Source organism: Carcharhinus amblyrhynchos, chromosome 2, assembly GCF_965287045.1.
Source record: "Carcharhinus amblyrhynchos chromosome 2, sCarAmb.v2.hapA, whole genome shotgun sequence".
NCBI classification, from domain to species: domain Eukaryota; kingdom Metazoa; phylum Chordata; class Chondrichthyes; order Carcharhiniformes; family Carcharhinidae; genus Carcharhinus; species Carcharhinus amblyrhynchos.
Genome location: NC_137325.1, coordinates 101288320 through 101301759, shown reverse-complemented (window position 1 = coordinate 101301759; position 13440 = coordinate 101288320). Strand labels below are relative to the sequence as shown.

General features: G+C 40.7%; 1 protein-coding gene across 1 annotated transcript in view; it reads right to left on the bottom strand.

The window, feature by feature from the left end:
* dnah5l (dynein, axonemal, heavy chain 5 like) overlaps nt 1-13440 on the bottom strand; it is a 326877-nt gene that overhangs the window by 29925 nt on the left and 283512 nt on the right. Inside the window, exons 71-73 of the mRNA XM_080217022.1 lie at nt 11614-11961; nt 9315-9503; nt 2246-2378 (exon numbers count right to left, since the gene is read on the bottom strand). Coding sequence (XP_080073148.1) covers nt 2246-2378; nt 9315-9503; nt 11614-11961 — 670 coding nt within the window. The remainder of the gene's footprint in view (nt 1-2245; nt 2379-9314; nt 9504-11613; nt 11962-13440) is intronic.

Here is a 13440-nt window from a genome sequence, read left to right as displayed (position 1 = left end):
CAGCGAAGAAATGTCAGGTTGGGTTTGGGGAAGACACGGGTTGAGAGGTCAGAGAATAGGAGAAATTCAAAAAGATCATGGAGATGCGATCAATTGGGTCGGCTAGGTAGGGAGCAGGGGTGGAGGGGGGAGGTGGTATAGTGGTGGGGGAGTGAAGAGTTGGGGTGGAAGAAACCACAAGGTGGGAGGATTAGGAGGGTCGATGATAGGGAATTTGGAAGGGTTGATAGTAGGGGATCAGAATAGTTGGGCTGAGTGGCAAGCGTCCAGTGTAAGCTGATGGTTGAAGCAGTTAAACTGGATCCAGCAGGTAAAAGGCAAAGCTCCAACCACCTGGATCCAGCAATCTTCACTGCCCTTTAGCTGCCAGATTTCCCTGTGTCCTGGCTGGCCAAAGTTAAATTTAAAATGGTGATTAATTCTGAATCTACAGCTTTATTATGATGTTTAAATAACCAGCCCATCTCCTGGGAGTAGGTTGGTGACCCATCCTGGTTAAAAAGTGGAAGTGGCAGGTTGAGATTGGTTTCAGATATGTAACATTTTAATCATTTGGGGGTTTAAAATCTCCACACACAAATTTTCTTAAAGAACAATTTGATCACTGAACATAGAATGACACTGACATCAAACCTGGACAAGAAAAGATAGCTTGCAGTCCAACATCGTAGGTAGAGAGGAGTTAATCAATCCCTTACAAGTGATGTGGTGAATATTACTGTTCAGCAAAAAATTGTGTACTTCCAGCACCTTCCTGACCATAGTACAAGTTCAAACTGTCACACTGTATTCCTGCCAGTTGCAAGTGTAGAAGCTTTAGCAGCAGCTGCCTGTTTCTCAGCAACTTAATCACAGTAGGCATTGAGCCTTTGATATTTGAGAAAATAGTCTCATGTTCAGCCATTAGAGAACCTTATCCAGCAGCTGTTGTCTGAAGTCTAAGAGTTTTCTTGTCAACTATGAAGTAGACCTCTATCTATATGGTGGAGCAGCATGGGGGTGCAATATTATTGGCTCACTATGTTAGTCAAATGGCGTGGCAAACTGGTAAGATAGGATTAAAGGTGAAAATCAGGTTCGCGCCTGGTTTATCGCCTCTCGTAATCTCATTGGCACTGCTTTGCTGGTAAAATAAGCCTCGCTGTTTATTTATACAATACATCCACATGATTGGTTCCCCCTAAAGCAACCTGATATTTAATTGTGTTTATAACAGACAGTACATTAACTTGGTTCAATTAACATTCTGCTTTTAAGTCCTGGTGAAATAGAGGCAGGAATTGTGCTTTTATTTCAACACATTTTTAACAACTGATTTTTAAAGAATCAGTGGAGATCTAGACACCACTGCATGGACTTAAACAGTTAGCTCTCCAAACTTAAAAAATTATCTTCAGAAGACGACAATATATTGGCTTCAATCAACGTACAATCCTTGGTTAAGGACAAATAACTTCTTTCTCCATTCAATCATTCACGCATTAAAAAAATGACATGGCCTGAAAGACGAAATGATCATTGTTTTTTTCTAAGCATGGTTTGTGTTCTTAATATTAAAGCCCTTGTTGTTTTATTTATTCTTTGATTGGATATGGGGCATTGCTAGCAAGGGCAGTATTTATTGTCCATCCCTAATTGCCCCCAATGCTTGCTGGACCATTATGGAGGACAGGTAAGAGTCAACCACACTGGCATTGTCACTAATCTACCGAGGCATGTTGTGATTGATTATCCATCACATACTAATATTGTATTTCACGTAGATATCTTCATTTGGACCCAAAGGGCCTCAAAACAGCTTGAAATTCAACAACTTTATTATTATTATGTCATTATGTAATTTAAGGAGGAGTTCGAGGAAAGAAGGCAGGAAAATGGGGATGAGGAGCATATCAGCCATAATTGAACAGCAGAACAGACTTGATGGGCTGAATGGCCTAATTGTGCTCCTATATCTTATGAACTTATGAAATTATGTGACTACAAGGAAACCCAAAGGTGAACCAAATGAGCCTTGGTTAAAAGCAAATTACTGCAGGCTCTGGAATCCGAAACAAAAACAGATTCTTGTTTCGGGTAAACATTGGCCTTTCTTCATCCTGTATTTTCTAAATTCCTCTGGAAGTATTGTACTCAGCCAGTGAGAACTCTACATCGATGATCAAATAATCCATACTCATGATTGTCATGCAGATTTAACATTGTATGAGATTTCCCTTTCCTCAATGTGGAAGCAAAAGCTTACCATCTATCGCAAGTTTTAGGTCTGTCAGTGTAATTCTCACTCTTGCAATAACTCGTTGCATTCGATCAATTTCCTGACGCAAGAAGATGTTCATTGGCTGGATTGCACCCATTTTCTGAAGTTGAGCTTTCACCTGCAAAAATCAGGCAAAGTAAGGTTTATTTTACTACAGTATGTGACACAAAACATTTAAAAGCTGCAGACCTTTTTTTAAAAAATAACATTTCCTCTGTTCTACTCACATAAATCTTTACCATAGTATCCCTACAGTGCAGAAGGAGGCCATTTGGCTCATCAATCCTACACCAACAACAATCCCACCCAGGCTCTATCCCTATAATCCCACATATTTACTTTGCTAATACCCCTGATGCTAAGGGGACAATTTAGCATGGCCAATCCACCTAACCTGCGCACGTGTGGAGTGTGGGAGGAAACTGCAGCACCCGGAGGAAACCCATGCAGACATAAGAACATAAGAACATAAGAAATAGGAGCAGGAGTAGGCCATCTAGCCCTTCGAGCCTGCCCCGCCATTCAATAAGATCATGGCTGATCTGTTGTGGCTCAGTTCCACTTTCCCGCCCTCTCCCCATAACCCTTAATCCCCTCTCTTATCAAGAACCCATCAACCCGCTTCTTAAAAATATTTAGCGAGGCAGCCTCCACCACTTCAACGGGCAGAGAATTCCAGAGATTCACCACCCTTTGAGTGAAGAAGTTCCTCCTCAACTCCGTTCTAAACCGCCTCCCCTTTATCTTGAGGCTGTGCCCCCTAGTCCTACTGTCTTTTTTGAGCGGGAAGAGTCTCTCCACCTCTATCCTATCCATCCCATTCATCATCTTATACGTCTCAATGAGATCTCCCCTCATTCTTCTAAACTCTAACGAGTACAAGCCTAGTTTATTCAGCCTCTCCTCATAGCTCAATCCCCTCAACTCCGGTATCAGCCTAGTAAACCTCCTCTGCACTCACAAATTCCACATAGACAGTGACCGGAGGCCGGAATTGAACTCAGGACCCTGGCGCTGTGAGGCAGTAGTGCTTACCACTGTGCCACCGTGCCACCCAATACTTGTAAATAAGTAATACTTGATATGAGTATGAAAATATTTTGTGAAATAATCATCAAGAAAGCTGAAGCATATTGTCAACATGAATACATTTTCCTGGTCTTACATTATTTGTTGATTGTTTAAAAGCAGGTTTTATTGTTGTCCCTGGGAGAGCTGTACCTTAGAGAGAGGTAGAACTGCCAGATATCATATTACAAAGTAATTCAATCATTTCCTCCAAACATTATGTATCTAATAAGAATATTTGCTGTATTAAGCACCCAAGTGTATAATTATGTCAAAATTTCAGTGCATTTAATTTAATTTGGACCCAAATAATATGGAAATTAGTGGGTGAAAGATTCTACAGAGTAAAGCAATCTAATGTAAAACTTAACAAAGTTACCAATTAGTAAGATCATGCAAAATGAAACTTACTTCGTATTTTAAAAATAGTTACTTTTTAATTGTGGTATATAATTTAATACCAGTAAAGTGGCAAAAGATCTGTATAATGTTGCCAATTAACATCCAAAGTCTCAAATTGCAGCAGTGCGCACATTGTGAAATCACTGAGGGCTGTTGGCAACACTCAATACCATGGAAGCTAAGACCAATACTGCGAATAAGTTTAATTTTCTTCAGTACTGAACCTCCAGGCATTCATCAGTCCTTTATATTAAAATAAATTGCACAGGAGCTATACTGAAGTATTGCACACCAGTGAAGTTAGGTGCCATTAATCCATTCACCCTTCCAGCTTATGGTCTACCATTATGGGAAGTAATTGGGCATTCTTCAACTTTCTGTCAGATATTTCAATGGTTCTATAGCATTCTGATGTGCAATATGAGTAAGAAATGTGATTATGCAAAAGCAAAGTTTTATTATTAGGAGTTTGAGTTCAAATGTAACCTTTTCTCTAACAAGCAAGTACATGGAAGAATGGCTGTGATAAAATCATATTGTCCATGTTAAAATTACCCAAATAAATAGTGTCAGAAAGAGATAAAAACAAGAAAATCCAATTACTGTCTATGATGCCCAAAGTGCAGAGCCACAAGAATTAGTTTCCTTATCTCTGATCCCACTTACACGCTCAAAGAGCTCAGTATACATACTTATATATAAAATGCACTTTGAGTTGTGCCAGATTATTCCCTTTTCCTCAGCAACCTAGCCCAGGCTACTTTCATCTAAAAATACACACAAGAACAGCATCTTTGGTTGACCAGTTCTAATTTTCCCTGCAGTCTGCGGATTACCTTTAAAGCTCAGCTGTGATTGGGAATAGATATGTACGGAGTCATTTAATGGAGTCAGGTTAACCGCATGCACCATGCAATGTGATCAATATAGGAAATTCAGAAAGACATTAGAGGAAAAATGAGGACAGTGGCAGATAACAATAAAAAAAGCATGCTTGTAACAGCAAGAGGTAAATAATGCTAAACCATAGATGTTTGCAAAACAGGAAGAGGCTATTGGGTTCATTATCTCTCTCCCCCAGCTCTCCATAGCAATCTAAAATGAGAATGGGCAGGAAAGCAGAGTTGAGGCCAAGATGAGATCAGCGATAATCATTTTAAATGGTGGAGCAGGCTCGAGGGCTGAATTTCCCACTGTTACTTGTAGTTCTCATGTTGTTATTTCTTTATGTTTGTCCTCTATGCTCTTGTTTATAAAATCTCAAATTCTATTGGCCTTTTTTACAACTTCTGCTTGCAGCATATTAGATATTTGAATCCAAGTTCTCTCTATACTTCAACACACTTACGTCTTTTCATTAAGCATATGTTTCAATTCTTCACTTTTATCCAAAAGTCTTTATCTCGCAGTAATTCATATGAAATTGCATCTTCCAATTGCCTGGGAAATCTACTAATCTGTTTATACCTTGTTAAAATTTTATTGCCCTCCTTATTTTTCTAAACCTCCTACTTCCATATCATTCATAAATTTTGAACTTGTGTTTCCTGTATCCCAGTCCAAATTGCTTATAAATGCTAAGAATAAGAATCTACCCTCTAGCAGACACCATTTCCAAACCTTCTCTTATCATTTACCTCAAATTTTTGGTCCCCAGCTATCACTCACCCATACACCAATAATGGGCAGAGTAGAATAAGAGTGATATAATTAATAAACAAAATAATAATCTTCTCCAAATAGTCATGAGCAAGCACTAGTGCCCTCCCTAAATAGGAATAATTCAAACAGAAAAGAATTAACAATCATAATCAATGATTATGGCAATAAATTAGAATACTGGACTAGGCCAGCATGGTCAGTTTAGGGCAGCATGGTGGCACAATGGTTAGCACTGCTGCCTCATAGTGCCAGAGACCCGGATTCAATTCTGGCCTTGGGTCACAGCCTGTGTGGAGTTTGCACATTCTCCCTGGGTGCATGTGTTTCTCCTGGGTACTCTGGTTTCCTCCCACAGTCAAAAGATGTGCAGGTTAGATTGATTGGTCATACTAAATTGCCCCTTAGTGTACCAAGATGTGTAAATTAGGGGGATTAGCAGGGTAAATACATGAGGTTAAGGGGATAGGGCCTGGGTAAGATGGTCTATCAGAGAATAGGTGGCAGACTTGATGGCCAAATGTTCTCCTTCTGCTCTGTAGGGATTCTATGGAAAACTGTGAAGTTGGAATTCTACAGATTTGGTAATCTGCGGGTAGCATGAGAACAAAATGACAATGAAAGCCACTGAACTATTATAAAAATCCCAAGTGATTTGGGGATAATAATATGCCATCCCTGCCTGATCCAGCCTGTACTTTATGCCAGCCCTACATTATGTACCCAACAGTAAGGTCATCTGAGATGACTGAGAAACCAATGCTTTCAAGATGAAGTTCCATTACCACCTTCTTAGGGCAGCTCAGGTGGGCAACATGTGCACACTAGCCAGGTCACCCCAAGGGGAAAATATAAAAGAGATCCAAATTAGGCAGAAGGGACTCAAAACAATTAAATTATAATTAATGTATACAAATTTCTAGAAGAATGGCAAGGAATCTATAGCCTCATATCAGTGTCAACTGTAAACTTCAAAGTCACCCATATAATATTAAGATAGTAATTTGTAGCTAACATGGGGTGATCTTGAGCACATGCTTGCCCTGTGTGCCAATGCCAGTGGGGGCTCAGGATCCAGAAATCAGAATTTTTGCCAAGGAGATTACAATTTTGGATCTTCCCTGCCCTTGCCTGGTAACGTAATCAGGTTCACATCATGGGCATGAACCTGATTTACATACATTTCCACATATTTAAATGTTATTAACATGCCTCTTTCCAGATGTTGACTCCCCTGCAAGGATTTCAAACTACGCCGACATGATGTCACGTTAGTACAGTTTACAACAGATTCACTCAAATGTGAGCTTGTCGGGATCCCCCCAGGGGTACAAAGGTAAGTATAGCCTCTGGGGGAAAGGGACATGGCCAGGCAGTGGCCTGGCAATGCCCCTGTCTCTTCCCTTGGCACAGGTTGGTATTGCCAGTTTGTCACCATGCCAATGCTAACCTGGCAGTGCCACCCTAGCTTGTCAATCCAGAATTGCCAACCTCTGCCAAGGGGCAGATCCCAATGGGAGGGGGGAGGAAATTCATTTATATCTGGTGATGGACCGGAATGGATGGGGGAACATGAGATTCTGGCAATGACCTTCTGAGGAGAGGAAGGGGGAGCTGGGTGTTGGCTCTGACTGTGGTGAGGGGGAAACGGGGGAAGGGGCCGACAATCATGGGGGGTGTGTGGGAGGGGTGTCGGAGTTGAATGCAACTCCAATGGGGGGATGGCATAGGGAGCCCCCACAGAGGGTGCGTATTGCTGTTCTGATTAAGGCATCTTTTAAAGATAGCGCCCTGATCTTAGTGCAGCTCTGCTGGCATGTTGAGACCCCACCTCCTGTATGACAGTGTGAAACATGGCCCCTTGATTTTTTTCAGTAGAGTGTCACAAGATCTAGAAAGAAAATATGGACATAGCTGGTTATTTCTCACTGGAACAACACTCTGCCATTTTTTGGGGAAGATTTCGCCCACAGATTCAGAAAAGAAAATCCTATCTGATTAAATGACTAAACATTTTTGAGGAATTGGCAGCCCCAAGAATTTGAATATTTATATTCTGACAATGTTTCACAAAATAGATTGTTACTTGAGTTAGCATGCTGAGAGCTTAAGAAAACTCATGGGAATAAATCAGCAATGAGGATAAGCATGGGTAGCAGCAAGTGCTTGTTATAAGATGAAGAACGGAGGAAGGGTGGAAAATAATGAGAATTCCCTAGGGATCTGTGTTGGGAACTCACCTGTGAGTAATTTTATTAACCCTGAATTCAAACTACTTCAACGTGAACATAAGAACATAAGAACATAAGAAATAGGAGCAGGAGTAGGCCATCTAGCCCTTCGAGCCTGCCCCGCCATTCAATAAGATCATGGCTGATCTGTTGTGGCTCAGTTCCACTTTCCCGCCCTCTCCCCATAACCCTTAATCCCCTCTCTTATCAAGAACCCATCAACCCGCTTCTTAAAAATATTTAGCGAGGCAGCCTCCACCACTTCAACGGGCAGAGAATTCCAGAGATTCACCACCCTTTGAGTGAAGAAGTTCCTCCTCAACTCCGTTCTAAACCGCCTCCCCTTTATCTTGAGGCTGTGCCACCTAGTCCTACTGTCTTTTTTGAGCGGGAAGAGTCTCTCCACCTCTATCCTATCCATCCCATTCATCATCTTATACGTCTCAATGAGATCTCCCCTCATTCTTCTAAACTCTAACGAGTACAAGCCTAGTTTATTCAGCCTCTCCTCATAGCTCAATCCCCTCAACTCCGGTATCAGCCTAGTAAACCTCCTCTGCACTCCCTCCAGGGCCAAAATATCCTTGCGCAGGTGCGGCGCCCAAAACTGCACACAGTACTCCAGCTGCGGCCTCACCAATGCCCTATACAGCTGCAGCAAGACCTCCCTACTTTTATATTCAATCCCCCTCGCTATGAAGGCCAGCATCCCATTTGCCTTCCTGACCACCTGCTGCACCTGCAAGATGATACCAAAATAAAATGACTGTAGTTGGACCACGCTTAGCCTACTTTGTCTAGTTAAGGGACAAGAGAACATATTGAAAAGCACAGAAAAAATTTAGCTGCAAGACTAATAGACTAGAGTTATGAGGAAGGAATTCAAGTTTTTCAGTCATGAGAGTAGGTGACTGAGAGATAAAATTGAACAACAGAGGAAAAATAAATCCAAAACTCTATTTCAAACTAATCCATTCCAGTAGGACAAAATGATAGTTTCAAATTTCAAATTCAAATTTTAGATAGAAAATGAATTTCAAACTGATGTTGGAGTAGTCTTCTCAACACCAGAGAGTAAATAATACATGAAATACATTTCCAGCTGTAACAGAAAATGAAAAGCATGGAATCATTTAAGAAAACAGACACTGTGAAAACTGTCAGATCTTCCTTTAGAAGAATGAGCTAAGATGAATGAAATGGCTTTCCTTACCCATATCTATCCTGCAATTTATCAAGTGTTAATTTCAACTTTAGATTACTGTATAATCGTGAACTCATCCCGGTGGCACAGTGACATGGTGGTTAACACTGCTGACTCACAGTGCCATGGTCCCGGGTCTGAATCCTGGCTTGGGCCACTGACTGTGCGGAGTCCGCACGTTCTCTCCACATTTCCTCCGAATGCTCTAGTTTCCTTTCACAGTCTAAAAATGTGTGGATTAGGTGGATTGGCCATGCTAAATTGCCCCTTAATGTCAGGGGGGCTAATTAGGGCAAATGCATGGGGTTATGGGAATAGGGATGGGATGGAATTATGCTTGGTGCAAATCCGATTGGCTGAATGGCCTCCTTCTGCACTGTAGGATTTTATGCTTCATGTTAAGAGTTTCTGTGATGTGCTCAAGTTAAAGATTTTTTCATTGTTTCACCTCAAAATAAAAGTGACAAATCTGTGGGCATTAATACCTTACCTCATGTGGAATATAGTCTCCTGGTAGTTTTTCCAACATCTCATTTGCAAGACGTTGGACAATGCTTTCTCTGGTTTCTCCTTCACCACCACCACTGTCCTTAGGCTGAATGTTCACTATTGTGTTTAGTGTCTCATTTGCCATATTAGTCTGATAAGTTATATCTGCATTTGAATGAAGCCCAAATACCTACAAAAATAAAATAATTTAAATACATATTTGTATTCTGTTACATAGTTCAGAAAAGTAAATCTCTGTTTTATTCCCATTTATGTTCAACTCAGTAATTGAGAATATGCAAACATTTTGGCTTCATTCTATAATGAATGACACACAACTTCAATGACAATTAAATACTCAAAAATGAAAGAGATCTAAGCAGTTCAGATGATTCAGCTTGCAACATTCTCCATGTGTTAAACTACCATAGGGCCCCAGATAACAAAGCAAAAACATGCTGCACTTTCACACCAATTAGATAAAAGTAGATTAATGGATAGCCAGAAGCCCAATAGTGCTGATGAGAGGCTGGGGCCAGGCCACATGTGTATTCAGCCAGTAGGTGGAGGATCATCTTCCTGCAGCAACACACCAGCTCTGTGAATCAGCAATATCAAATTATCTGGCAGGTCTCAAGTTGGAAGAAGGTAGACCTGAGGGCATTGGGGAGAGGGGGATGCCAAGTAACAGTGGCAGGTAATCTAGCTGTCAGAGGAAGACTGGGCAGAGCATGTGCTGTATGACCCTTCCTAGTATCATCTGATAGTCCATTTAAAGATGAGGCAACAGGCAAGTTTATGCTTAATTTTGCAGGATTAGACACACTTTTGGTTATTTAAGCTCTAGAAACAGCACAGAAATGATTATCAAGACTGATCTCTAGTGGTAAGGGTCTACAACATAAAAAAGAACTGGAGAAACATGATATATCAGTCTTAAAAGGGGAGACTTTTAAGTGACTATATGAAGATGTACAAGATGGGCAGCACAGTGCCAGGGATCTGGGTTTGATTCCTGGCTTGGGTCACTGTGTGGAATTTGCGCATTCTCCCTGTGTCTGTGTGAGTTTCCTCTGGGTGCTCTGGACTCCTCCCATAATCTGAAAGACATGCTGGTTAAGTGCGTTGGCCATGCTAAATTCTATCTCAGTGTACCCAAACAGGTGCCGGACTGTGGTATCCATGGGATTTTCACAGTAACTTCATTGCAGTATGAATGTAAGCCTACTTGTGACCAATAAACAAACTTTTTTTTAGAAAGTGAAAAGTATAGTAAAGACATATATGGGAAGTAATTCTACACAGAGGAACAGCAGAACACAGGAAATAGGATGGGGAGCGAAGTTTGAAGGAGCAACGGTGAAGTGGTACTTACCTTTTTTTGTGCTAAATAGTGACCAAATCATTTTGGATAGCGTGGTGATGAAAGGCCTAGAATTATATAAGAAGCTATGAGAGGGGAACAATCCCTCCAACACACCAATCCACTCACCCACCAGCCACTTCACCCACCTGCCATCCTACCCTGTTACTTAACTCACTTGCCTCATCCACGCACCCACCTATCCATTCACTAACATTCACAATGGACACCGGACTCACTTTTCAATAGCTAGAGCTGTAAAACTTGGGGGTGATGGGCTTGGGTGTGTGGGTTCAATGTAGCTGATGTAGCATCTTCATTGATTCTCTTTGCTGCTGTCTATGTGGTTTGGCTGTGCGGAGGGAGTTCTTTCACATCATGGATTGGAAATCTGGTATATTTAAAGATATCTAAGTAAGTGGCCGGCTTTCTGTCTGATCATGTTGGATGCAGCAATTTTGACTTTGATCAGAAGATTTGGGCTAATGTCATTTTTTTTCTGTCTGATGTTAAACTAATGAGCTTGTAAATACGTAGCTTGGTCCCTTTTATAAAGGGGTATTATGGATTCATTCAGAGGCTGAACTATACTACCGTATTGTTATACAGAATACTTAATAGCAAAGAAAAAGAACTGATACCATTTTCAAAAGTGCTATACTCGAACCAATTCCAAAAAAGGACAATTTACTACCTCTACCTGAACAGCATTTTCCATTACCCTTTGTGACTTCATTAACTAGTCATGTTTTCCATTTATTTGTGTTGATCCTGCCCTGAAGCACAGTTGCTGAAGTCTGGGACGTGAACAAACAAATGCATTAAAAATAGGAGAACAGCTAAGCTATTCTTAGAGACTAGAGGAGGTATGTATTATTAAAAATGCTGAACTTTACATCAGGTAGAATTTTAACTTGACAAGCAAAATTGTGAATACCTCAGGACTATCAACCAGCGGCAGGCTCTCAATGTAATGCAGGATATCTTGAACTGCCTTGCCTTGCGGAATAATATAACCTTTGTAGAAGCAAAATTTATCTGTGAACATAGTTTCTCCAAACCACACGCTTGCAAACGTATTGAGCAGTCGCTTGTCCAGATCGTCTGTTACACGTCCTCCATACTGCACCTCCCCCAGCATGTAGCGCATGCAGTTCCAGTTCACACCACGCTTAATGTCCATTTCATCCAGATGGTTCTGCACAAACTGAACACTGGCAGTAAAATCTGCTTGATTAAATTCATATGGAATATTCCATCCAAGTGGACCAAACTTACGTCTTTCCTGCAGATATTAATCGGAAAAAGGGACTAGAATTACTAGATGCAATTAAAAGACACGCATTTCTCATGATCTTTCAAGACAACTTATAGCACTTTTAAGTCCAGTGAAGTACTTTTGATGTGTTGAATCAATTGTATTGTGGAAAATACAGCAACCAAGTCACACAGCATAATCCTTCAAATAGCAATGTTATAATGCCCAGCTAATTGTTTCACTTTAATGTTATTGGTTGAAGTGTATATATTGGCCAAGAGTTTCTCTGTTCTTCTTCAGATAATGCATTGGGCTTTTTACATCCAGTTGAGGGGCAGTTGGGGCCCAGAATTTTGCAGTGGAATTGTTTTTATTGTGCTTCACATTTTTATATATTATTTCTTTCACTATTTGAAATTTTACCATTGAAAAAAAATGAAGAAAACTGAAGTACAAAAGCAAATAAAAAATCAAAGATTGGGAGCAACACAGATTGTGGGTGAAATTTTCCCCAATCCAGTGGCAGGAGGGGAAAATTCCCCCCTGTGTATTCCAGGAGACAATGACAGATTGGTATTCTCACTGGACTAGTAATCCAGAGACCTAGAGTAATGCTCTGGAGACCCAAGTTCAAATCCCACCATGACATATATTGAAATTTTAATTGAATAAAAATGTGAGATTTGAAGTCTAATGATAATGATGAATTCATTGCCAATTGTCATAAAAATCCATCTGGTTCACTAATGTCCTTTAGGGAAATAAACCTGCCATCTTCATATGGTCTGGTCTACTTGTGACCCCAGATTAACAGCAATGTGGTTTATTCGTAAATACCCTCTGAAATGGCCTAGCAAATTATTCAATTCAAGGACAATTAGGGATGGACATCACTAAAGTTCCAACTGCTCCACTGTCCTCACCATGAATGTTATAAGCTCATGCTTCTAGAAGTTATTAGGGGTATTCTCTAGGGCTGTTATCTACAGCTGGGATTCCAAATGGCGGCCATCAAACAAGTCTAATCACTTCTAATTTAAATTAATTTAAATTTCATTCACAGGTTTGAAGCCAGTTGCTCTGGCCTGACAAGCAGTCCTGGAGAATAGCCCCTGTTAACTTCTAGAAATATGAGTTCATGACATTCATGGTGAGGATAGTGGGGCAGCTGGAACCTTGGTGACTAATATTGTATCCCCTTAGCATTTCAAGGATTGAGAAAGAAGCTGAGGAATGATAGAGAAAGAGGGTCAATTTGAATCTAATCAGGTAAAGTAAGAGAAACAAGTGAAAGTGGGACACCTGTCTCCATTACACTGTCAATACTAATATGATTATGCAGCTCTTTCTTGAGGCCTTTGGAGACCCCCAGTGGTCAGGAAAGTGGTTAGGCAATGCCCTGGCTCTACCATCTGCCACCCTGCCAATGTCACCTTGGCAGTGACACCCTGGCAGTGTAGTCAATTTTCAGCTAGTCTTTAACATTCTAATTCTACATGTAGTCAA